At 41.9% G+C, this 27,985-nt stretch overlaps 1 protein-coding gene across 3 annotated transcripts in view; it reads left to right on the top strand.

Annotated features, from left to right (window-relative positions):
- MPHOSPH9 (M-phase phosphoprotein 9) overlaps nt 1–27,985 on the top strand; it is a 1,008,430-nt gene that overhangs the window by 528,105 nt on the left and 452,340 nt on the right. For all 3 annotated transcript variants that reach the window (XM_069619661.1, XM_069619663.1, XM_069619662.1), the window contains one exon: nt 17,935–18,093. In XM_069619661.1, the coding sequence (XP_069475762.1) occupies nt 17,935–18,093 (159 nt within the window). The remainder of the gene's footprint in view (nt 1–17,934; nt 18,094–27,985) is intronic.

Here is a 27,985-nt window from a genome sequence, read left to right as displayed (position 1 = left end):
CAAACGTAACATGTGCCATTTGTTCTTTCTCTTCCCTTCCGCAACGTTTCATCGTACCAGACGTTCCATGATGATGTACCCTGCCCTTGTTCAGTGTCATGATGAAATTCCTCATTTACCATATTTCTTTTTCCCCCTTTTCACACCCGCTTTTGCATGTAAATCACCCTTTTCTTTAAATAAAAAGCATAATACTAATATCAGTCCAATACTAATGCATATCAATATTATCACACTCCAAAAGGCATATATCTTTTGCCATCTCTTTATAAGAACATTGTTCTGCACATTGCTTTCTCCATCCTCACTTGTTTGTCGTCTATAGGACCTTATTGCTCAAAAGAAAGTCAATGAAAGTTGATGTATACTTTCCATCACGTTGCGCTCTGCCCCTCTTCTCCGGGGGAGGCAGTCCTCTTGTCCCTGCGCACATTGGTGTGATGAGCCCATCCTCGGCGTCCTTCTATTGTAACTGCCATTGCAGTTGCGTAGACAATGGTGTATGGACCAGAGAATCTGCTCTCTTTCCACTTCCTGCTGTTATTTTTTACAAATACTCGGTCCCCAGGGTAAAGAGGTGCTGCTTGCGGAAAGTGCCGTCCCTGCTCGCCAGCTTGCTCAGTCCTAACTGTTTGCTTCATCTGCTGGGATATATACGTAAGCGATTCTGTCAGTTCTGTGAGGTACTTCTGAAATTCCTCTCCCAATATATCAGACGAGGTATTTGCGTCAGAAATTGTACATGTTGGAGAGATAGGTGCATGCATTCTCCGACCAGTAACAATTTCATGATGATTCAAATGGTAATCTCCAGGCAAATTGCGTAAAGCAGAGTGCAAGGGGCAAGCAATGCAACCAAGACTTGCTGAGCATTTGTGTTAGCTTAGCCAAGAGCTGTTTTAGTAACCCATTCATTCTTTCAGCAAAACCGTTTGCTTGCAGCCAGTAAACTGTGCATAATGTATGCCATATGCCCAGAATGGCAGTTATTTCCTTAATCAAATAATTTGCGAAAATGCTGACCATTGTTCGAGCGAATTTAATTTGGGATCCTCCACCTCGGGAACACCTCGCTAACCATGTACTTCACTGCTGAGCAGCATCATTATTGGCACAAGCACCAGCCTCAAGCCAACGTGAAAACGAACACACCACAGTAAGCATATATCTATAGGAGGGCTTGCATATAAGTGCCGGAAGGGCCCCTCCGGCCACGGTAATGATCCCCGTACCACTCAAAGTGTGACGTGGCATCATTTTCTGACAAATCCATACTATTATGCACAAATTCAGACACATACTCGTATAAATTAGGCACAAACCAGTCCTCACTAATCCATGCAGCCACATGCTCTTTTGGCACGTGGGCTGGGTAGTGAAGCTGTTCCAGTGCCACATTCAACAACTTTTTTGGCATTACCACTTTGCCTGTGCTGTCATGCCACCAAATTAAATCGGTTGGAGACAGAGAGCATCCTCTTTTCTTCCATAGCTCTTTTTTCATCGTTTGGTGCTTCCCCATGTAATTCTATTATCTGAACTATTGGGGTTGCATTAAAGCTTCCTTGCAGTGCTTCTTTTCCATTAGTTGTTTTCATCAATGCTACGGGTGGTATTGTTTCCTCCTTGCCAGGGGAACAGCACGTGTGTTCCTTCTGGCAGATATGCTGCTTCTTTCGCTGTTTTGTCTCCTTTTTCGTTACCCGGTGAAATAAAATCTTGCCCTCCTGTATATGCCTTGCACTTTATTATTGCCAGTTCTACTGGGTGTGGCAACATTTCCAATAATTCACCCAAAAAGTGCTGCGTGTTGTACTGGTGTAGCATCACTTCTCCTGAATCCTCTCGTTTCCCACCTTGCTAGACCCAAATGTGCGGTGGATGTCATGTATGCTGAATCAGAAAAGATGTTTACATCATGATCTTCTGACATGTTGAGTGCCTTTATGAATGCCACTAATTCTGCTGCTTGTGCAGAATAGTGTGCTGGTAGTCGTGTTTTCGAAAACACTACCAAGTCTCCTTACTTATGAATTTCATGTCTGCTGTCCCAGATTTGTAAAACAAATGTGTATTGTGCATTGTTGGTTAAAATAAACCTTCGACACATTTATTAGTACACATTATAAGAGAAATCTAAAATATAGATGTTAGAAAACAATATACAAGATAGAATATCGATACAAGATATAACCTCTAGTTAAAATTAATTGCTAAATACTTGTCAACATTCGTTATAAAATCTTATAAAACTTTAATTTGTTACATATACACAGACTTCGTAGAAACACAAGGATCAGGAAAGGTCAGATATACAATTAATACATTTCCAAATATAAAACACAGCAGCCATAATTGCAACGGATTCACACCCATATGGTACTCCAGAATTGATCTCCTTCTCTCTGTTGCGAGTTTACCAGAAACTGAGTGTAACCCTTATCATAATAATTAGACATCTTTGGGCACTGAGTTAATACATGACGGGCTGTCTCGATTTCACTTCCACACATATGACACATTATTTTTCACGGGGGATCTTTTTCCACCTCCCCGTATTTTCCAGTGTGGGTAATATATTAAATCAAAGGTAGGTAATGAATTTACGAAGTATCGCAGAGTGTTTGTGAAAGCTGCGTCCTACACAATAGACCAGAGTCTGTTACTGTTTACAGTGCATTGAGAAGGAGCATTTAAAACCAGCTGTATGCCGAGCCTCGGCGGAGTATCGCAGAATGTTTTGTGTTCTGCTGCCTGAGGACCTCTTGACTCCTGGCTACTCCGGAACTATTGAAGGTACATCCTTCACCTCCCCTTACATGGTAAGACTGCTTGCTACATTGCACTTTGCCACAGTGTCAGGCTTTTGGAAATACATTGGAGAGTACCTAGAGACTATGGGGAGCTTCTCACCCTTTGATCTAGGCTCCAGCTACATACCAGCTACACCGTAAGTGGTGTCAGACACTTACAATTCTTTTTAGTAAAAACGAAGGGATTGCCTAGAGACTGCGGGGGAGTTTTCTCCCTTTTGATCTAGGCTCCAGATACACTCCAATAGCTTTCTCTAACCGGTTGGCAATAAATACTGGTACCGGGATGAGAGCGGGGCTTAGAAGCTAACTTACCAACGAAGAACCTATGGAACTAACTGCTCCAGCAGAATGCATTGCGAGTTACAGTAATTTGGTGGCAATGGAGCCCGTTCAATTACCTATTCTTGTTAAGCCTTCTATTACACCATGTGAAAATCACCAACCTTGGCCAATTAACGTGGATGTTAGAATATCTACCGATGGTGTGCAGAATCCTAGATATCAACAATTTCAAGCAGATGCCGGTGCGGAAACTGAGGCAAAAGGTAAACGGAAGGTGAAACAGCCAATGCTGCCACATTCTGCGAAAAAAAAATTAATGCTGGCCTCAAAACCCCCCAGTCAAAAGCCTCCATTTTCCCCAATTTCTGGCTGACGCTTTATGGATCGTTACTGTGTAAAAGCTATTGGATCTAGCACAGAACTTAAAGCAGTGGTTCCGGTAGCAGGAATTGCAATGCTGGACCACTCTGTTATGAATGGACAAAATGTGGCGATCAGATCTAAAGACTTAACTGACATTAGCATCATCGAATTTGCCGATATGGTCATGGATAATAATCCTTTTCAGAGTGCCATGGAGAAGGGGCCGGATAGAGTCACGGCTGGTGTGGGTGCTATGCAACAAAACTGCAATGTGTCCGATCCGGGCTCACCCACTGATTTAACAAATTGTATTGATACATATTCTATCACTAATGAACCAGATGGTCACGCCGAGGTTAGGGCTGAATCTTCAGCTGAGGTAGGAAATCTTACCAGAAATGCTGTAATGCACCACACTCTTCAGGAGGTAGATGATAGAATCAGGCTGACCCACCCTTCTGATCTCCTTTGTTGCCTTATACGACAATATATGGCGCGAAATGAAGAAAACTTCGATCCTACTCACCTGATACTACAACTGAGTGTACCCCCCACTGTACACAGTGATCATAATTTGATCATTCTAATCAAAAGGGCTTGAAAAAACAAGAAAATTACACTGGCTGCAAAAGGTGGAAGTTGAAGGAGGACGGCAAACACTGAAACCTGAAGTGATTACACGCCTGACAGAACACCTCTTGGCATGGCAGTCAAGACATGCGGCGGGGGTGGAATACGATTCTGTTCTTGTGATGTTTAGAGAGCAATCTGCTAAAAACAGCAAGCCGCACTTCAAAACCGTACTTTCCTATGAAAAAGAGGGGGCCACACAGAAGGGCCTACTACAGAAAGACCTTAGGAAACTCAGAGCCTCTCCGCTGGTGGACCGGTATGCCCTGATTAAAAGACGAAAACAAAAATACAAAATTGGCTGATTTCACGCAGTCATAATGCACCAAAACAACACTGAAAGAATGCTCAGAGCCTTGGTTAAGAACCACATTAGGACCCTGCAGCAGATCATCAATGAGGAAAGCTCACCCAACATCTTTCGCCAGCTAAATCTGATAGTGGAAAGCACCCTGATGACTTACTTTAGGAAGCTATATTTATCTCACAATCAACATGAGAAAGCTCCTTCACTCATGCCAAGACAGAAATGGAACATCGAGCTCGACAAAGAGGAAATCTTAGCCAAAATAAAGATTAGTAGATCACGTTCCCTTGGCCCTGGGCTGACCTTTGTGCGGTCTTGTTTCAAAGAATTCTAACAAGAGATCAAGTGCCAAAGTCATGGAAAACCGCTGTGGTGGTGACGATTTTCAAAAAGGGAGACAGAAAAGATCTGGAAAAATACCGACCCATTGCACTATTAGATGTCTTGGGGAAAGTATGTGCCTCCCTTTTACTGAAACGTCTGAATGACTGGACCACATTAACAGGATGTTACGACTGCAGCCAGACGTGTTTCGTTAAAGAAATAGGCTGCCACTTAAACCTATTTCTAGTTAACCTGCTGAAAATGAGGGCAAATAAGGGGCCCAGCAAAATATATTAATCCTGCATCGACTTGAAACATGCTTTTGATAGCACAAACCGAGAAACCCTTTGGGCTAAATTGGAGGGGGAAAAAGGGTGCGCAAAGGACCTGCTAGCAGCGATAAAAGACCTATATACGGGTACTTTCATGAAAATCAGATTTGATGAAGCCGGTACACTAACTAAAAGTACACCTACATCGAAAGGCTTGAAGCAGGGCTGCCCGATGGCTCTAGCCTCATTCAAGTTCTTCATTGTAGATTTGAAACAAGTACTAGGCCAGGGCCACACTTTTTCCCCAAAAATAAATGGTACAGCCGGGGGGTGGCTACTGTATGCAGATGACTTGGTGTTGCTAGATCTCACACCAATCGGCCTCCAAAGAAAACTCTACCTCCTATAAAACTCACCGAGACCATGTTAATGTGTGTGCCTACCTCCCTTCTGTCTGCTTGCCACTCTAAACACTCTTCTTATTCTTCTTGAGTTATCAGCTGCTTTCGACACTGTTGATCACCGTTTACTTCTTGATTCTCTCTCCTCTTTTGGCTTCTGTTCATTCTTGGTTCTCCTCTTATCTTTCAACAGATCTTTTTCTGTTTCGTGGGGTGGGAAAACTTCTTCACATCTCTCCCTCAAGCACGTTGTTCCCCAAAGTTCAGTTTTGGGTCACTTCCATTGGAATCTCATCACTTCTATGCTGATGACACACAACTTTTTCTATCCTTCTCTTCCTTCACACCTGAAATTCACCACACACTCTCTACTTGTCTTTCCGCCATTAAATCGTGGGTGTCATTGCACTTTCTTACCTTGAACGCAGGGAAAGCTGAGGTTCTATTTTTCCCTGCCAACTCTTTTTCTCCTCCACCATCTATTTCTTTTCCACCCTCTACCCTTTCTATTTCTCTTACTGCGTGAAATCTTGGTCTTTATTTGGATTCTAATCTTTATCTCGCCCATCATATTTCTCTCACATCCCGGTCTTGTCGTTTTCATCTGTATAACATTCGCAAAGTTCGCACTTTTCTTACCTTCCATGCTACTAAACTGCTTATTTCTTCTCTCATTTTTTCTCGACTTTTCTATTGTTCTGTTACGCTCTTTGGTCTCCCTTCATCTCGTCTGGCCTTTCAAATCTATATACCACTCTTCTGTTTGTTTACTCTGTCTTCTCTCCTATCGCGATTCTATTTCAGCATCATTTGCATCTCCTGGATGGTTACCTTTTCACTCTCAACTTAAATTCCATTTTCTTTGCTTAGTCTTTAAATCTCCTCCAGACTATCTTGGTGCTCTCCTGTCCTTTTAAAACTTCTCGATCTCTTTGTTCCTCCTGTCTTTTTAAGTTGACTGTTCCTCGTCGACCCTGTGCTCGCTCGCTTTCGTTTTTTCCAGCTTCTTGCTCCTCTTCACTTGAAGACTCTTCCCCTATTTCTTCGATCTATCACTGTCTATTCTCTTTTTCGGGTCTCCTTGAAAAATCATCTTCTCCACTGTCCATGACTGTATGCTTTCAGTACTGATCATTTGAACCTTCCTAATCTTCTTATATTTTTGTACTGTTGTTTAAAATGTTTGTGCAGCGCTTTGTATAAAAGCGCTATATAAGCGCTAATAAAATGCAAAAAATAAAATGCAAAAAAATACATCCGCAACAACGACTTATAGATCAACGCATAAAATATCTGGGAGTGCAGGGCCAGATGGCTTGCCTCCCTCTGTGTATAAGGATGACCCACATTTTTGGGCTCGATACCTATTGCCCCGTTATCAAAGAATATACCATTCAAGCGTTATTCCAGATTCGTGGCTCTCCGCAATTGTGATCCCTATTCATAAAAAGGGAGCCTTGAACGATCCGGCCAATTGCCCTTATAGATACGGCGGCTAAAATATTTGCTCGACTGGTATTGTGGGAACTGGAGAAATATATAACTTCCGAAGGTATTCTCTCCAAAGCACAGGTAGGCTTTCGGAAAGCTATGGGAACCCAGCTTAATGCACAAATTCTCGGACACTTACTGTCAGCTTCCCGTACCAAAGCTAATGGTCCAATCTATATGGCATCTTTAGATTTATCAGCAGCCTTTGACAGTGTCCTGCGCACTCGACTTTGGCAGAAGATGCTGTCTTATGGAATTTCACCAAAGTTAGTTGGAACTATTGCAGCCCTACACCTGAAGACTTCTTACAGGGTCCGTATCAATCCCGAGGGACTACTGTCTGACAACATCTTGACAGAAATCGGTGTGAAACAGGGCTGCAATTTGGCTGCTGTACTGTTCAATCTCTATCTGGCGCACATTGAAAACATCTGGGAGGGAGCAAATGTCTTCCCTGTTAATCTTGGCAAACTACGTCTGAATTGGCTGGCGTTCGCTGACGATATCATATTGTTTGACAAGGTACCCTTTGGGTTGCAGAACAAATTAAATATTTTTAATGAATATTGTTTGCGCAATAATTTGACTATCAATTCATCTAAATCGCATATCATAAGTTTCACAACAACTAAGAAACCTACAAGGTTTAAATATGTAATTAGCCTTAAAATTATAGCGTTTATGAATGAGATCACCTATTTGGGTTATCATATTTCAAACAATATGTCCATCGCAAAATGACGTGGTATTCTGTCAGCCAAGATGAATATCTTGACTGCGCAAATGAAAATAATCTTTATAAAATACTGTAGGTATTCTCTTATGCCTTTGCTATACCTTTACACCATGAAAGTAGAGTCAACCATTCTATATAGTTTAGATGTCTGTTTGTTGGACATGGGCCCCACTTTGAACATTTTGCAGGGTAGTGCCTGGAAAAAAGTCCTGGGGTTGACTGGCTATTTGCCAAATGCAATCCTGCTTCATGAATTAGGTTTATATCCCTTGGCGGAGAAATACACCTGGCGACTGGTTAATACATATTGCAAAATGCTTTCGCCGCCGCCAAACTCGCTCTATGAAGATTTTAGGGCAATTCTCCAAGCAGACCAGCCTGCATCTATTGTACAATTTCAAGGTTGTATGTCTAACATTTTGAGTTCATTGAACATGTCACATCAGGAGCTTATCAATTCCCCAGGAAAAGCGAAAACCAGGCATTATAGGAAGGCCTGGGCTCGCAATGCTGACCTAATTGCAGGCTATTCTTCATTTCACACATATGCTAAATTTAGACATGCCCTTGTCCCTCGTTTGTCCTATATACTCTGCTTTCCTGACAGGAATGCCAGACGGACCTATGAGATTTCATCTGGATTTGATCTACACGGGGTCTCGTATTAAGAACTGGTCTGGGTTCAAGGTAGGGTGTTGTTGGGACTACTGTAGATTTTGTTCCAGCTGGAAACAGCCAGAAACACTTGAGCATCTGTTTATGTATTGTGATTATTTCGAGCAAAAAAGGCTCTTTTTTTGGGTAAATTTCTGGGGACCAACTCACTGCTTGAACAGAATTTTACCTGGTTACGTTGCATGTGGGGCCAGTCTACCGCAATAATATTGGCAACAGTAAGACTCATAAATGTGATTGAGAATGATTTGGAATGTCGAAATGGTGCATGCTTCCAGCAAAAAGGTCCCTTTTGTATAGTGGGTGTTTAATACCCTCTGTAAACCACTATTGGGGCACAAAACAAGGTCAAGTTTATTATGAGGCCGATGAAAGGTTTCTTGCTAATTCATATTCTTGTAGGGGTGATTTCATGAAATGATGTTGAGATGAATAATTTGGCTTATTTTAGCAAAATGTATGTATAAAATTGTCGTTTTAGTATTTTTGGTATTCTGTATGATGAAATATGTTTTTAAAATGTATTAGTAATCAAGCAATGAAATGTAGATGTTTGGAATGTTTTTTAATTAGAGGAATGACAACGAAAAGAATCTCTTTTTGTAAAGGTGTAAATTAAACTTGCTTTTTTTTTTTTACTACCAAAAAAAAAAAATAAAAAAAATATATATATCTGGGAGTAAAAATAAGTGCTCGTTTCTGTGATGCCCCATGGGCTAAAAGCCTGAAGGAAAAAACAAAAAACTTGACTGCACAAGCCCTGGTTATTGGACGGAAGTACTGTAAGTTTACACTCAATCCCCTCATAAGGTTCTACAACCAAAAGGTATCGCTCACCTACGCAGCAGAGGCGTGACTAGGGCTACCCTGCGAAACATGGGAGGCCCTTCAGGGCTAAATCTGGAAACATTTCCTGAGACTTCCTTTGTGTGCGCCTATGGCGATAATTAGGAATGAAGTAGGCCTTCTCTCCCTCTACGCAAGAGTGGTCTGGAAATCTCTGCTTCTTTTCAGAAAACTACAGCTACCTTACCTGCCCACCACAATTTGAGGTTTTGGTGGTAAAACAAACGAGAATGCAAGATCCAATATTGGAGGCATTGAGATGACAGAAAAACACCTGAATTGGTGCCCTATATTATCAAATAAATTGGCTTGACGTCATTTACGTTGTGAATGGTGATTGTATTTTGAATTCCACCTTCGACACGTGTTTCTCCAAATAGTATAGTTTGGTTCCTCGGGAGGGTTTTTCAAACATTTCCAGTCGTAGCTGTAAATAAAATGCATCATAGATTGATTAAGTATCATCTTAAAGCATGAAGCTTAGCAGAGCTATTTTGCTTCAGTTTCCTTTGCTTCAACATATTAGGTAAATGACATCAAGGTGAACACGTTCTCACTTGAGTTACTATGTCAACAACATGATGTGGCAAGAGAGGGTATTGGGAAGAGGCATGAAAAGTATAAAAAAGAAAGAAAAGAAAAGTAGGAGCGTGGTACTCACTTATATTGAATGCTTTTGTTGTTTACTTTGTGAATATGCAGATCAAAAGATGAATAGTGGATTTCAAATTATCCATTTATGGCCTTGATTGTGTGGCAATTGCTGGAGAACAGTGCTGTTCCCTCAGTATGCAGATTTATTGGAAATGAAATTCTCCTTAGGTATCTAAATTGGGAAAGGCCATATGGGCAATATTAGTGTTAAGATACAGGCCTGTAGAATATGGCTGCTGGATATATTTCTAGCAAATATCTAAAAGAAGCAGAAAGATGGGATGAATTCAGGAATCTTACCTTGTTGAGCAATCATTAGTCTGTAAGGGAACTGGGCTTGATAACCGCGGTTGTGTTCAATGAGAGATACGTAATGGCTGTGTTATATATAGTGGTGTGATGACGTCATGCGTGCGGTCGCAACGCGATGACGTCATCACGTCGGCCGCCATTTTAGGACAGGCTGTCTGTTTCTTGGATTTGTTTGCATGCTCATATTGGGTTTTTATGTGCAAGATTGCTTTATGATTGGATATGCGCAATGTTTACTAATTGCTGGTTGTGGATTGGGGAAAAGGAAGGAGGAAAAAGAAAAAGTAAATGTTTTTCAATTTACTATGAAGTCGTTGCTATTGCCAGACTAATTGTATTATAATGTTGTGACACGTATACTAGATATGGTGTGTGTTGGGAAAAGGACAGATTAAACTAAAGATGCGATGCACTTTAGGTGCAAAAATGATAATGTTTTATTATGTGGATATTGAACAAATACAGTTTGGCAGATGTAACAGACAGTTAAAGAGGGTATAGAAAGGATAAAAAGGCAACGTGCTTTGCTCAAGATTGTGGTACAATTAAAGAAAACAAAACCTCTCATTGTCTGAGTTTGTCTGTTAAGCAAATCCATTTTGTTTCGCATTGTCACAATGTCTTTTCCCTATTTCCTCCTTTAGGCATTTTAGCAACTCGTTCAATGCCAAAGAATAAAATGCGCTTGATATCTTCATCGGCATGTTCCTGAAAGAAATGATTGGCAAGCGGGGATCTGTTGTCTCTGTTTTTGAGGGTTCTCATATGTTCCATTATTCTTGTCCTAAAATGGCAAATTTTGCTGCCTATGTATAGTTGCTGGCAGACGCATTTGATGCCATACACTACAAACTTAGTGTTGCAGTTGATAAAGTATTTGAGATAAATCTTCCCCTTGGGGAGTTCTATGGTTTTTGGCGTTTTCTGAATAGGCACAGACTGAGCAAAATCCACATTGGTAATTTCCTTGTAGAGATGACATCTCTACACAAAGACTATACTATTTGGAGAAACATGTGCCAAAATTGCGTTTGGCCTTGTTGTGCTTGTTTTTGAGCTGAAAAATGCGAGGGACATAGCAGGTTTTTAAGGTTAGTAGCTCTTCGGTATGTAATACAAGGATGTTTATCCAAATATGGTTTCAGATCTTCAATTGACCAATGAGCAAGCAGTCGCAGGTCACGGTTTGAAAATAGTGCAGCAGAACACTCAACTGGCAGTCGCCACAGAGCGAGAATGGTACCAGGGTCAGAGCAGAACACAAAACAAAACCAGAAGGAACTTAACACGATTGGGTAACATTGCAGGGCGCAAAGAAACACCAGGAGAATTACAACCAATGATAATGAAGCAAAGCAAATAAACCCAATTGGAAAAAAGGATCAACCCCCCCACTTTCCCCCTATTTTCAACCATTTCGCCAGGCAGCCCCGGGCATTATACACTCTTTTTTTCCAGGGCCATGCACCTGTTCATTTTCTTGGTGGGAGGTCTTGTATGGGGGCGACGGATGTGAAACTCAACATTGCCCTTGTAAAATACTTGGAGTCTACTATGAAAAGATAAGTAGAGTTTGCCGAAAGAAAAACCCCACTTCCCCCTTCCCTTCCTTTTCTTTTCCATTATTTTCTTCGATTTTGGGCCCTTTTTCCCTAAATTTATGCTTTGACTTACCCATTGCCTCTGTCTTCCTTTTTCTTGTCTTTCTTTCTTTCAGGTTTCTTTCGATTTTTGAAGTAAGTTACTTTTATGTTTGTATAAATGATTTTATTCGAGTAAGGCACTTGCTGCTGGATTTTTATGTAAGGGATTGGCAAAAGTTTAAACACACTAAATGTCTAACCAAAAAAACAAAAGTATAGTGGTCTGGGTTTGAAGTTGCTTCCGTGCATGATACAGCATACAATTCCGGTGTGGAGAGTGGTACATCGACACATAGGATGGAGAGGGAGGGCTACCTTGAACCAACCCCTTTGGGGTAATGCACATCTGCCAGAGGTCAACAAGATTGGTTGGTTAAGGGTATGGGTGAGTTGCAACGTGCTGCATCTCTGAGGTGGTGAAGGAGGATACACTGGTCCCTTTCACGGGTCTGCACAACACATTTGACCGCCTGGTGACTGAGAGATACCACCTGTGAGGGAGGCATGGTATCACAAGTAGACACTGACACAAGAGCTACAAGTTTCAGAACCTTTATTGATGGTTTAAAAGGGGTTGGAAAACTCTTATCTTGCTCTATGACTAAGATGGGAGTATTCTCGACCATTAAACAAAAAGAAAATACAGTCCTAGTCCGTCCTTAGTCAAAATAAAATGGCATATACTAATAAACCTAATTCCTGTCCTCTTTCTAAATGTGTAAAGAGAAAGTGTAATGCAACAAGGAAAATCAGTGTTCAAAAGAAATGTCAGTATGGCTGAGTAAACTCCCTTCCACACGTTTTGTAGCACGGGGCAAGGTGGCCTTGGACCTTGACACACTCTGGCTTCGGACACAAGGATGCAGTGGCCTTCCACGAAAAGTCACTAGTTTATCCGCTGGACCTCTCGGCTTTCTCTCACTCCAGCCCAGGTCACCCTTTTGCTTGTAATACAGTTCAACAAAAGCAGTTTCCTTCTGGTTACCACAATTCAGTACAGGTTTTCTCTCTTCTGGGCTCAAACCTTCCAATCACAATTTGTGGGGGTTCCCTTCCCCAAGCTTCAAGCTCATTTTCATAGGCTTCCCTCTGTTGGGCTCCAGTCTTCTTTCACTTTCCTTCCACTGTCGAAGAACTGCGAGGCTTTTGCTCTTACCTCAGCATGACCACTTCGACCTTCTTTCCTCAAATGTCACTTTTTCTCCCCTACACCAAGGCCTCTTGGCCCCTTTACCCTATTCTTAACTAACACTTCTACTCTTTTACACTGGATTTTTACCCCTGGACCTATTCAGTCCCATCGCCTAAGATTAATGTAAAGCAATGATGTATGATTGTTCAATATAACCACTGTGTTTTCTCATATTTAATTGTCTGTGTCTTATTGCGATTTAAGGAATACACAATGTAAGGATGTTTTTTGCAAGAAAACAAGCAACCCTAAAATCCCCCCCACATGGTCCTGAGCCTCTACAGCAGATGCACTCTTTTAGGAGGCATTTAGAATTAACATTGAACATTTGAACCACGTATTCTGTCTTTGGCCCTCTGATATTCATTGATCTTATTATTGGGACATGTCCAATGTATTGCATGGGTGGTACTCCTTTTAGCCTTAGACTTCCTCTTCCTCGGCTCAGTGTTTGTGTAGGAAAGGGAATCGGGGGGGTCTGCAAAGTTGGAATATCCTATAAAATAGGATGGGACAGGGATATTTGGAAAGGGGATACCATGTCTCGCCAGCGGGCGTTCCTCCCTCACTCCCCGAGATCCCCTCACCCAGGTAATACTCCTGCACTTGTACACCCCCAGGGTCTGGATCCAAAGGCAATGGCCGTGCCCTGGCCACCTGAGTAAAGGATCCACAGGGGTTTAGGAAGTGAAACACCCTCTGGTTTTTCACACACCACATGCAGCTATTGCACACCTTACTTGCTCAGTTCCAGAAGCTCCAAGATATTCCACCTTGTTTCCCGCTTGAGGCTAATCTCCTCCCAGAGTGCATATGCACCAAGGTTATCTCCACTCTTTTCCAAGTCCTCACTGCCTTCGGCACTAAGGAGTTAATCTGCCTCAAGGCTCGATGGGAAAGGGATGTGGGCCTACTTGAATCTGAGGACTTGGTGGAGGCCTTGACGTCTTCAACGGAAATTGGGATATCCGCTAGGATACGGTTGATCCAACTTAAAATACTTCACAGCATCGTCTAAGTGGGGGCACATTGACCAAGCTGAATGTCTTAGGTGTGGGGGGCGAGATGTTATTTGGGAATGCCCTCAAATTCAAGACATTCTGGCAGAAATGTCTTGTTAAGGTATACACATTCTCTGGACTAGTGATAAAGGAAAACCCACAGCTGTTGCTTCTTGAGGTATGGGGTGAAACCGCTTTGAATAGTTATGAGAAGCTGTTTACATCTAAAGCAGATGGACTGATGAAGCGGACTATTGCATCAACGTGGGGGCGGCGGCGGGGCACGTTCGTTTGACTAGGTGAATTTATGAAATTCCACTGAGCCGATGTTTCTTCATTTGCACATCTCAGCGGTCCTTCTGTATTCAGTTGTGCTTGGTGGTCTGGTCTCCCGGGATCAGGGTCTTCCTTGGCTATGCAGCTGACAACCACAATAGTCCTTGCTGATGTGCCAAGGGCTTCATTCTGCAGGCTCTTCAAGGTTGTGGCTCTGACTGCTTTTCTTTGGTAAATCATTTCAGAGGTCCCCCAAAGCTATTTGGAGTGGCGGATTTCAGTGCTATCCCCACCCCGCTTCCATCGAGGATCCTCTTAACTTAGGGGTGTCATGTCCGTGATTCCGTATCTGTAGGCCTCTCATGCTCCATTCAGAACTAAACTGTAGCCTTCCATGCTTGTGATGTCACTACTCGCCTCTGCAGTCTCCCATCATTTAAAGTGGTGAGTGAAACTCTATGGGTAGACTCCTTCTTATGCATCCGGTTTGCCTTTTGAAGGCTTCTTTTGGGCTCCTCTTGTGGGAGCCCAGTGTGCATCATTCTTGCTTACCTCCATTAAATAACATTGGGTCATAACATTCAAATGGGCCCTTGTGAGCATTGGTTTTGGGGGGAGGTTTTAAGCATTTGCTGAGGCAGTGAGCCTCACTAAAGATTTTGACTTTGTTGGCTCTGAGCTACATTTCACGATCCTGTATCCGGAGTCCTCCAATCCCACCATATATAAATCGTGATAAAAAAGGAGCACTCAATGGGCAAGAAACAACGCTGTTTATTACAGCTCGGCGAGCGCAAATCAAACAAAAGTGGACTGGAACTGATTGATGAGAGCTGACATCTGGGCATACAGTGAGCATTACTTTTATTTTGCAAATGCAATAGTGAAGACATTAGAAACAGTTGCAGCTCAAAATCTTCATATTTTCCCTGTTTCCAAAGAAACTCATTGGCTAAACTACGTCATATCCTCAGAGCTAACGTATGTTAGAAGAACGCAATTGGAGCTAACAGATCAACAGTATCCCAACTCATCGTCTCCCTATGTGGCGCCACATCGTTTCTCACCCCTCCTGGGAACATTTTGCAATTAATAAAATAAAATGTTTGCTGACTACCGGCACTTTATTATTCTGCCATTGGTTTGCACCATTGTGAAAGGAACACGTGACACCCTGCTTCTGGTGGGAACGGAGACATTCACACAGTAAATGCTGGATAACAGCCTTTGCAAACCTCGTGGTGGATACTCTGAAGGCTGACCACCTCCCAGGAACATAGAAACTTACCGTTTTGGTTGGTCCTCACAGGAATGCCACTCAGATTCCCATTCCATAACCACCTGCCGACAAGCAGTCATAGCCATGTGAATGGTTCTCTGGCTCAGGTCCACTTCCCCTCTGCCCCGAGTGCCCTCAGGATTGGCTTGCCGCCCCCCCATTACATCATCCAGTGTTTAGCTGCTTCGGTCTGCCTGTGACGCGCAGCTTGATCTTTGTCTCACTCATCCCTAACCCATGGTGTGTGGCTCATGTGTTCAGAGCAGGATTCCTGGGTGAGGCCCAGCTTGGGGGCATCCCTGCTAAATGTGTTTACCTGGGGCTTTTCCCTATCTTGTAATAACATACAAGGTTTCCTGGGCCGATGGTATATTTAGTGCATGCTTACTCCTGCATTTCCATGCAAGGCCATCTTTCATGGTGTGACCAGTTAATTTTTCCCCCCTGGGCGGTGGCCCCTTGTTATGCTTGATTTATGCTTGGTTCAAAATGGCGCGGGCGCGCAATGCATTCTGGGAGCACTCGGAGCCATGTTGGATATTTACTTCACACCGCAGTGAAAGGCTGCACACATTTTGCTGAAGTGTTAGATTCGCAGTGCTGAGACAAACATGCTTTTCCAAACCTGGTATGCGGTCAAGGCCATTTCTGCTGGGAAAGCTAATGGTGTTATGGCTTGCTACTGTTCTCCGTGGAGCTTGTTTTTAGAGCATGGAGGCCCTGCGTTCCTTGAGGGGAGCTCTCGATTGACCCAGCTGGCAACCGACGGCTGTTCCTCAACTGCGCAGGTGCAAATTCCAGAATGTTCGAGGTTTAACTCCCCATTGTGGAGTGTGTATATAAGCGGAAACCCGGAGGGGGTCAGGTGAGACTTCAGCCAGAGAAGGACGCTTACGTCTGGCCTTCCTGTGAGCTGTGGTTCTCTCGGCCTGGCTGTCCCCGGGGTCTTCCAGCCACTTCTGGACGAGATGAGGACTTCTATTACGCTCACGGTGATGTATTTCCTTTTGACTTCTTTACTTCTTCTGTGATCTATGACCTTACTATTTTTATGAGTTATTTCTATGTATTTGTAAGCTTTGAATAAATAGCCGTAAAAAGCTGATTTATCTTCTCAGAGTGCGTGGTTGTGATTTATTGTGTCTGTCTGTTTTTTTTTTGGTTCAAAGTACCTGCTCTTTAACTGCATTGATGATTTATGGTTGTTTCATGCTCTTTTCAGGGGAGAGCAGTACACCCTACCCTTGTAGGAGCGCCCCCTACCTGGCGCTGAATTAGCACCTTTAATGTAATCCTGTGAGATTGCTACTTTCTATTTGTCATATTTTAAATAGTTATTATTGTGGTACTTATCTGTACATTTTCTAGTGATTTCTCTATACAAAACTTTGTTATAATTATATATTTTTACAGATCTAATGTGTGGACCCTGCCCTTATTGTGTGGTAATCAAATGTGTTTCCTGTATTTCTGTACAGGCTCCTTTCTCCTGGAGGGTTGACCTGACTGTTCTGGACACTCTTCCACTTACAGGTTGAGGAACGCAAGGAAACACCCTTTATACCAAGTTGGTTGATATATCCGAGCCTTAAAAAATAAGGCCCCAAAATGTCTCCCTAACAAGCAGTAAAGCCACAATGACAGCGTTGCAGAGGAATCCTCTGGCCCTAACAATTTGTCAATTACTTGGAAGTTGGTCAGTACCTTAAATTAATTTTACTGGTTGAGCGCAGAGGTGATAATGGTCTTCCGGGTAGGCTAAGTCTGCATCTGAAATATTTGTGGATAGCTTCCCTGCTTTTCACACCTCTGCTATAAACTGTCTACTCAAAAGGTTATGGAGCTGGATAGCATCCCTAACCGGAGATGGAGCTCTTTGTTACCTTTCACAATAGTTCCCCAGAAAGAGTATCCTCCCTAGATGTATAAGCGATCCCCTTTCTACACTATAATGGGAGGAGATGTTAGAAAAAAAAGATCATGATTCCCTGTGTGCAGAACATTGAGGGATGGCTCTAAGGCTGCCCACTTAGGAAAATATTGAAATGCAGAAAACCACCACAGAGAATTCTACTGACAAGTCTGTTCTTTATTTGAATCTGAACACTTGTTTTAGTGGTTGAAAATAGTCTTTGAATAAATAAACCCGTTTTAGGGAACTACCGTTGCTTTGGCGTACAGTGCCGTATAAATTCTAATAAAATACAGAAAATGCAATACCAAACAGCGAAAATTATACATGAGCTTTTTGGTTACTGTTGATGCAGGGTTATTGTTACAGGCAAGTACCTTTTTCCTATTGATTAATTGTGTGGTCTTATGCAATTTTCTGTGTAAAGCGGACTGATTTCTGTAGCACCTGTTGTATTACTTCAGTGAGGGAAAAATGAACCAAACGTTGCCTCGTTCAGATATGTAATGCCTATTTTTACAGGATTAAACAGCATTTGAGAGAAAAACACGCCCGGCATATAGCTGATTTACGCGATTATTACGAGTCCGAAATTAATCATTTGAAACAACAACTTGATGCAAGCAATACATCCAAGGCAACTGAAGAGATGAGAAAAACAAACCAAATTCTGGTTGCCAGGTAAACAAATTGGTATTCTTTTGTATTCATTATAATCTTTTATTATAATAGTTTTTATTTGCAATACTATTCACATTTATTTTATCAAGTATATTTGTGTTTGTTTTCGTTCACATTACTCCAGCACTTTCAGCCCAGCTATTCTGAGGATTGTGAGCAAAGGCCTTGTTTTTGAGCTGTAAATGGTGGGCTTATAACCTAGGGAGTGTCAGAGACATTAAGTAAAAAGATGTGTCTATCACTGAATCATTGTACAGTATTTGTACTGTATCACCCTTGGCGCATTGTCCTATATTCTGCAAAGGACTCTTCCCTCACTGACTGCCTTATGAATTTGCAAATCCCAAAAAAGTTACCCCCTCAATCTTTAAGATTCATTTAATAAAATCACTCATAGGACTGTATTATGGAGACATTCTAAACTTCTGTGCTTATGTGGACATTTATTTAGTGATTTGGTGTAGATAAAAAATTACACCATATACATACAAATATTATCCAGTGATCTCAAAATAATTCCATAACCAAAGTTCATGATCGATTACGGTGATAATAAAACCTATACATGGCTAAAATCAATGAGATATGGGTTCTCATCAATTGCATCTAAAACTCTGTGTAAAAAACATTTAGTTAGAAACAAAATGGCTGAAATGCATCTGTTATTTTGGCATATAATAAAAATATGTTGTAGGTTCTCAAGACATCACATTTCCCACAAAAACTACACATTTGCAATTATTTCTTCATATCTTTCTTCACACCTGTAACATCCAACATAGGTTTTTAAAACGAAAGTACAACTGACCATGACAAATTGGCAGTGAGAATGTGTTATTTGCATTTTCCCATTTTTGGAGCCAATAAAAAAATATACTCTAGACAATACTTTGAGGGGAAGGTTAGCCCACAAATTGCACAGTTAAAAAAAATAGATGAGCTCTATGGGAAATGTTTTTTTTGCCCCTCATTCAATTTTATAAACATAAGGTAATTTTTCATTTCTCTTATGGGTTGGAACTTTTGCCAAGTTGGGCTAGTTGTGAATTGTACAGACATGAAGCACGTATTCTGAGGTCAGTTTTGAGTTGCCTCCCAAAATGTGTGCCATTAGCGACTATTCGGTATTATCTTGGTTTACTGTCAAAAGAAAATATGGTTATGTTGCGCAGGATCTCTCTTTATAGGAAACTGCTGACTGCGCCTAAAGATTCTTTGTATGACTTGATGGGGAGTGGTTAGCGCAATGGTCTTGTTGCTTCTCGGTACCTACTTGACTTGAAAGCCGAATGCCTAGAATCTTTAGTAAAATTGGGAGTCTCTCAGCAACTGTTGATCTTCAATCCTGGGAAAGTAAAAATGTTAATGGAATACATGGATTGGAATAATACCATGGAAAACGTCCTCGAAACATAGCTCTATTCCCATTTGGTTTCACACTGTAAGAAAGGAGGTCCATTGAGCCGTATCTGATTCAATCCCCTGATAAGCAGTGGTGTCATGAATTAATGCGCTTCAGGTTCAATGTACTCCATACTGGGGAGATACAGGATATCAGGAAGAAAGGGGGTGGTCCCCCAACTGCACGTAGGTTCTGCAAGTCAACTGGTGCTCCAGAAAAAATAAGACATCTCTTAATTGATTGCGAGTGTTTAAGATTGGAACGTATAAGCTGTTTTAGTAAGTTCATCCCAAACCCTGAAAGGGTAAACCTGGAAAATCTTTGGTGGGAGATGCTACACAGCAATAAAGTTTCCCTACAAATAGATTTTTGATTGATACGTGTAAATTGTGTCCAAAGGTTTGAGGTAGGGCTCTCACTTTCCTTGCTGTGTAATTGTTTTGTGCACATTTTCTGAAGGACCTGAGTAAACTGGGTCTAAGGGCGTATGTAAGACATTCTATGATACAAATACGGATTATGTGTGTAACCAGTCTTTGTTTGCATAATTAGTACCCTACGGGAAGTACCTGCAGAGGTTGTATTTGGAAATAATGCTAACCAACTGTATATTGGGAAACTGTTCTTCAACAATGGTACTGAGAATAATATTATACTGTTGCTGGAGGTTGGATGCACCGTTTGTGGAGTAGTATTCATATAGGGAGCTGACAATTTAATCCATGGTCTTAATTCTGTATCTACTTTCTTTTTTAATGGAATTATGATGTAATTGATGTATGAAATGTTTTATGGAATGTTCAGAATGGTTCTGGCAACTGATTTACAAAATATGTTTTACAGAATGTTTATTTCAATTTTGTTTTTGAAGTGTAATTTGTTCGTAACTTGTGTTCTGACTTAAGTTTGAATTTTGTAATGAAGTTGATTAGATGGATGCTTAAATGTTTTCATTTTCTTTTTTTTTATTGTTCTTTTAAACATGCTCTTAAAGTTTTGTAAAGATTACATGTAACCATAAACAAATAAAAAAAAGAAAAGAAAGGGCATAAAAAACTAAAATAAATATAAAATCTAGCACAGGCTTTATTGGGGAATCTGAAAATATAACTCTGCATTTCTCTAAACTCAGGAAATGTATTGAAACAAGGCACACACATTTTTTTTCTCCAAATGCTTAAATACATCCTTCAGTACCATTTGAAATGCCTTCCTATAGGTATTTCTCAAAAAAGGTCCAACTTCTACCTGGATGAAAAGAGAGGCCTGTGCAAAGTCATTCATTTGCAAATATCTTACACAGGCATAAATAAATACCCATACATTGATTTTCTTTAGTTGGCAGTCTCATTTACTATGTAATAAAGAGAGGACTGTATAGCCATTTTAATTTTGGCTACTTTGATAGTCTATTTAGCATGCCTAGCATATACATGGTAATCCTAATTCAGACCTAATAATCTGAGTGGTTACACAATATGGCAGATTTAGGAGGGCATGCAACAACCACCCCTCCAATTTGCTTAACCATAGCTTTGGCATTTCAGAATAGTTCTCACATCCGCTATCAAATAATGGAGAGTATTTTGTGTTTATAAAATATAACTAGCTGGTTTATAGGTAAGCCACCATTGACTTGTGTAATTGCTTTCTTTATGACTTATTCGTAAATATTAGTTTACATTTTGTTTTTGCCTATTTTGTGTGCATTCATTATATAGAAACCTAAAGAATGTACCTCTGTCTTTTCTACCATAGGGATATTTCCCAACTGCCCAAATTTTTTTTGAATAGAACAAGCCCTAGTAAATCGCATTGCAAAGATTCTGTTTTAAAGAACTCTCTGTCGAATAATCCCAGGGTCCCTATTAAACTACGCAGCAACTCAACCACAGTTTGGTAAACAATCGCAAACTCTTTCGCTGAGGCCAACAATGAGATTTTAGACTTGCTGAGCTTAGGGGGAGAAGTTAAGCTTTACGAGCATATTGCTTATATCTGCTTAATACAAGTTAAACATCTAGGAGGTCAACACACAGCACTCTTTCAAACCTGTTGTGAACAGGATACCTTGAGAGTATTGAAATATCATTATTCAAACTTATAAACATTATTGTAATGCTATAAATTACTTTTCCTCCAAAGGAGCTGGGGAAAGTACAGGAAGACACCTACCTCTGGTCAAACTGCTCTGCCTGATCCTGCTGAATAAGAGAATTCACCTGGAAACCCCTCCACGGCCCTGCTAGATGGCTTGAACATGGAGCGAATTCCAGGGCAAACCCTGATAGGGGAAAAAACCCTGTGGAGAGCTGCTATAGTGCGTAGTCTCCAATGCAGTGGGATGTTGGTGAAGAGGTCTTGAGTCTGTCAATGTGCTGTTACGTCCTCAGCAGGAAGTTGACTAAATGAGACAAAATGAGTTTTGGGTAAGGGATTGCCTTTAGACCATCAGACGGAAGAATCCTACGGATCAATTAAATGGCTTACTACTGACCTGTAGTAGTGCCTTCTTTCTCATAGTGAAGGATTAGGTCTAGAGCTGAGGGGAGGCTGAGAAGAGTACTGTAAAGCTAGAATGATAGAGCAAGATAAAGTAAGTAAGAAGAAAGTAGCTCAATGAAGGACGGGGGCCCGATAGAATATCTGCTTCGGTGTACTGAAGCTCTCACTGTGCAGGATGGCGGTCTGTTTGAATGCCTGCCCGGATGCCTGTGACAGAGAAAACTGCCCAATGGTGAGGACAGGTCTAGCGGTGTGTACATGGAACTAATGGGAATGCAGCTGATCAATAACGTACCGCACGGTCTGCAGACGGAGCCCGTTCAGAGTGAGAGTTCGCCTTTCGTGTGTTGTAGGAATAGACGTGTGCAGAGTCTGCATGGAAGAACAAAGGAGCGGTCTGTTTAGAGATAACAGATCAGGAGAAAAGGATAGAAAGTGATAGTCATTCCAGATGCAAAATGAGGAGCCTAAGCGTACTTACGAAGCTCGATAGAGAGTAGCAACGCGAAGATTCATCCGCCGTGTTTCCGGATATGCTGACTGAGTGAAGGGGGCGTAGTCACCAGGGTATTCCCCAGAGTGGGAAACACTAAACTGTTGCTGCATGCTTCCCGCACGGCCATGATGGAATGGACTTGCGATGTAACACAGCTGCCGCAATGCTTGGAATGGGGAAGAATCATCACAGTATTCCCCCTTTTTGGGGTGCTTCCCCCTCGGCTTCCCAGGGTGTCTCCAGTGAAATCGTTTCACTAATCGAGAAGCGTGAACTGCGGACTCTGATTCCCAGGTACGGTCAGACGAGGTATATTCCTTCCAGTCAACTAGATATTGTAATCTTCCATGATGATATCGGGAGTCGCAGATATCTGAGACCTCATACTCTGGTCCGGACGAGGAAAGGATGGGTGGAGGGCGCGAGGGAATCCTAGGATGAAATTGACTCCGTCTGTCTGGTTTTAGTTGGGAGACATGGAAAACTGGATGGATTCGGGCCCAGGTGTTCGGAAGTCGCAGCCGAAAGGCTGCTGCTCCGACCGCTGCCAATACTCGGAATGGACCCATGTACTTAGGGAACTGAGGTGTCTTGGGAGGAAACGAGAAGACAACCAGACCCATTGCCCGGGTTTGATGTCTGGGGCTGACGTGCGATGATGATCCGCAAACCGTTTCACTCTGTCTTGGGTCTCCTTTAGAGTATCTGTATCAAGTAGAACAAATACATTCAGAAGGCACGCTGGAATGTCTGATATAGCTAATTTCGCCCACAAATGGTTTCGATCTGAACATAAATTCCTTAATTAGTAACATGCCATGCAAAGGATGGGATGCAGAGTAACTTACACCAAATAATCTGACCGTCCAATTATGACTGTTTTAATATCAATTGTCTAAAATGGGGAGTTACAACGGACATCAACGGACATTTGCACTAGCTCTGAATACATTTTATATAAAAACACATTTATATACTGAGAATTCATCATACGTGACGTCATACTACGTGGCAAATAAGAAAAACCTGCGGGAGATTGTGGTTGGTTCAAGGGGAATATCTAAGTATACTTTCTATAGGGACTGGGATTGTGGTTGGGTCTCTACAATCAGGCGGGCAACTTAAGCCAGCCTCTAGTGCAAGTCATCTTCAACAATTATTAGGTACACAGAATACTATTGCCTCTTAAACTATACAGGCCTTAGTTACATGGCCCTCTACAATTGGTTGTCACTCTCGTGCCATGTCTGGAACATTTGGCTCACTTAGCAGCATGTAAGCTCATACACAGGTGCCAGGAGGTGGACATAACTTTGTTTCCCACCCAATTAGCCCCACATCTCATCGTCCATGCCTTCTGCCATGAAGAGTGCCTTTGAACTTGGCCTTGCAATGTATTCTCGTCTATGGGAATATGAGGAAGTATGGGGACACTCCTATCACAGTTCTGGTCTGCATGCCCAACTCCTATTTCCATCCTCGGCTCACGTGACAGGAGACCGCAATTCGGCCCATTTTGCAGCATTTAATTGTCTTGAATTAATAAACTTGGCACTCGTGGTGTTCTTTCTTTGCACCTTAACAAGGGCCGACTCAGCTTCTCACATTTTCTGCCTTTGAGAATAGATAACTGTCCTTGGCTTTCTCCAACTTTGATACCAGGCCAAACAGCTTCACCACTCGAGTCCACCATCTCCAGCTAAGTCTTTGCTGCGACACACACACAGCTCTTGATTCTTCTTTCTCCGTGAGTTTGGACTTACTAAGGTTTGTGACACTGATGTCCAGACATCATACAATGGTGGCTTCGCCTGCAGCCTATTCACTACATATAGCTAGCTTCTATGATCACTTAGTCTACTTGCCTTGCTGCACCGGTACATTTATTAAATGGCTTGTATTTTCTGCAGTGCTCTTCACAAGTGCAATCTTCTTTTCGCATACGAAAGTTTACCCGATTCTTTACTTCCTCATCAGTTTCTATAGGATTCATACATCTTTTTCTTCTTATCTTCTTAGTGTGTCACTCTCACTTATTGTGACGTTACCAGCTGCTCTTCCTCTCGTTTTCATATTCCTTCAGGGACCACTGTCAAGAGATTGTCATCTCTTCAAGCATACTTCTGTTATGGCTTTCTCAACTGATAACTTTTCTTGAACACTTGTGGTATGGTCATAACTACTGGTGTCAAGCATGGGGCAGTTTCAGGCTTCCAATCACAGGCATTAGGGGGGGTGGGACTTCCGGCAGAAGTATTGTGCTGCTCCTCTACAATCCCCCCCTCTGGTCGTGTCATCGACCACATCTTCACTGGTTTCCACATCTTAGAATGTTCTCTTGAAGTGCTTTTTCGGAGTCTAGATCTTCATCACTCCCTTCAGAGAACCAGCTGATTTGATACACTCCAGGTCATGTAACTTCACTGTCATTCGGATTACAATAGACCCATCATTCCACATACTTCTTGTGATCTTTGGATACAGGAACTTCGTTCCCTCAGGTGCTACGATGCTGGTCTTTATGCATCCTTTGATCTCTTCATCAGTCAACTCCTTGGGTCTGAACCCTGATTCGACAGCAATCATGATCTTCATTCCCACTGCTTTCTTGGTTGTCTTCTTGCACTGTGTAATCATTATCCTGATCACACAAAATCCAAACATCACCATCACCAATATTGCTCTAAGAAGCTTGAAGATGTTTGCCATCCATTGTGGAACCCATGAGAAGATCGATGCAAACCATCTGTCATCGGCAACATACTCTGTTTCGTCTTCCATCTTGTTATGCAGGTTCATCAGCAACGTTATAGCCTCTGTCAAAATCCCATTCTCGTCATCGTGAGAAGGTATGAATGTGCAACACGTTGGCCCGATTTTTGGCGTAAACTCATCCTTCCATCGCTGTAATCATTTCAAGGACATTTCTGTTCTGGAGGGTCATCATTCGTATGACCCCCAGCTCTTCCTTGATGGCATTGAATCCCTTTAGTGTGGTGTTGGTTGTCTGCAGATGCTCCCACCAAGCGATTTGCAGCCACTTTGCATTCGCCATCGTCTGGATCCCAGGCATAAAGATAGTCGTGAAGATTGAAGCAGTTTTACTGAACAACCTATGCTCATACGGGATAGCCTCATATGCGCCTATTGATTTTGCTGAAAAGTAATTCTCTTTCTTGGTTCGACTGAGAAATTCAAGTGATCATCTCCTTGGGCATCTGCTTTCGTAAATTCTCCAATGTTCAGGTCACTCTGAGGAATCACTAACGCTGGAACATGGATAATCACCAAAGAACACGTTCCTCGCCAATCCTTGGGCAGCTTCATGTAGGCTCTGGATCCACAAGCCCAATATCGTTCCATCGGGATGGCTGTCCATGCTCCCATTCTGGAGACACAACTGTAAGCTTGCAACCTATGTTATCTCCTACATGCTTCTTTCCTTCTCTTGGAAAGCACAGTGTTGCATTTGCCAGTGGAAACACAAACATTGGACCTGATTCGTCTTCTATCCATGTCAGCAGCTTGGCATGTTTTGTCGCCCATGACTTTTTGCACTTCTTTCACGTATTCCGGCTTCAATAGATGAGCTGCACAGGACATCAATCCTTCTTCACATCCTTTCTTGGACTAGCAGCTGCGATCGTTTCCAGCGTCCAAGCTATTTCTGCCCTATCAGGAGTCCATTCTCTTCATTTCTTCTATGACCACTCCATCCTGTCCTGCCCTAAGATACGTGAGCATCTTACTCTTCTATGCAGGCTCCTTTTCCATCTGTGTAGTCTTGATATAATCATCTTGGAATGGAAATTACCATTTCGATCTCCATCGCAGAGTGGCCCAATTGCCTTGGAACTGTCCTCAAGTCATGAATGCTGCAAAGTGAACAAGACATTTGGCATTGTGTTCTGGAATTTCTCTAGAAATAAGCATTCGGGCAGAATTCATGGCATAGGAAATGAGAGCGCAAACGTAACCACTCTTTAGATGTTTTTCCCCCCACCTTTCTCATGTGCTGATACCACATCATGTGACCCAAGTGGTCTGCACTATCCAAGTATGTATTTATCCCATCATTATCTTCTTGTGCACTTCTCCTGTGTCTCCCTAACATAATGGTTGCAGCCCATGGAAACACATCTAAAGCAGCTCTACTGTGGGGAGATGACACAAAGCGTTTTTTCTCTTCGGTAACAGGCAAATCAACAGTAGTTCCTGTAGTAGGGAGGATCAAAGGGACTTCGGCGTTGGTCGGAGCATTAATGTAATAAGGAATGCTAAACGGAAGAAACAAAGACAGAGTATGGTTGTACATAGGTATATCACGAACCATCATATTAGTCCCCACCATTTATGGCTTTCTGGGATTGGTTGGGCTTGCTCATTCCCTAAAATCGTGTTTACCTCATCATTAATCATTGTTAATATACTTTTACCAAATTAATTCTTACTCTTGCAGTTGTAATGTTTGCTCAATGATTGCAATTAGCAATCTTTTGATTACTGGCCCATTTTAGGATCCTGTAAAAGTGCAAATGTCAACGTTTCTTCTGACAAGAGCAGGATAAGCTTGAAGGATAAATATAAAAACAGTAAGTACAAGACATTGCACATCCCTGTCAGTTAAAACCATGGGTCTAACCAAATAGATACTCAGTGAGAAACAAGTCCGGATACTGTTCTATTTTCCAATCTTTGAACTCGAAATCAAAATCAGGCATATTTGTGATACATCAATACTTTCCTAAAGTTCATTTTTCAAGATTCCTGTGACTCTCAGCAAAGAATTGCACGCCTGATATAATATCTATGAGGAATGTCTAAGGTGAGTCACAGTCCAAATGCAAATCTGCATTTATCTGCTAGTTGATTTATCGTCCTTCTATGTCATCGATCGAGTCTGCACGCTGAAATTCTACTTCTTGTCTTGCTTCTAAATTGGCAGCGGTGGGAGGTACGGTCCCGCCTCTGTATGGTTTAGTGTCATTTAAATGAAGCAAAGCTCGCCTGCCTTGGGCTTTTACTGCTGAGGGAGTTCTGTTTTCCACAATAAAAGGACAATTGAACCGTGGCTTGTGCTACTTACGGGAAAATTCCTTATTAATATGGCATCTCAAATAAACAGTTTAGGTGTCAATAATAGTTCAGGAGATCCGGTTGCTGAAAGGTTTTCATCTGTGTTCTGAGACCACCCTCCTTGGTGCTTGAGTTGATCTGAAATGAGTTGCCAGATGTCATACATGTCAAATATTCATTTAATTCATTTTCTAACATCTTTTCTGTACTCTGGGCATCACTTCTACTCCTACATGGAACTGTAAGAGGCGTTTGCATTCGCCTCCTTGTTACTAGTTTTTGGGGGTGAGGTGGCGGTCCAAACCAGACTGATTCCTTAGGGCATATGAATCTAAGGGTAGGCAATATAGCCATCCCTTCTCCAGTGTCAGTTTTAACATGGCTATCCTTTCTTTAAGGAGGACGTTGAGTCT

The sequence above is a fragment of the Ambystoma mexicanum genome, chromosome 10 (assembly GCF_040938575.1).
Source record: "Ambystoma mexicanum isolate Mex_15411 chromosome 10, UKY_AmexF1_1, whole genome shotgun sequence".
In the NCBI taxonomy this organism is placed as follows: Eukaryota; Metazoa; Chordata; class Amphibia; order Caudata; family Ambystomatidae; genus Ambystoma; species Ambystoma mexicanum.
This window is presented reverse-complemented; position numbering and strand designations above follow the sequence as displayed.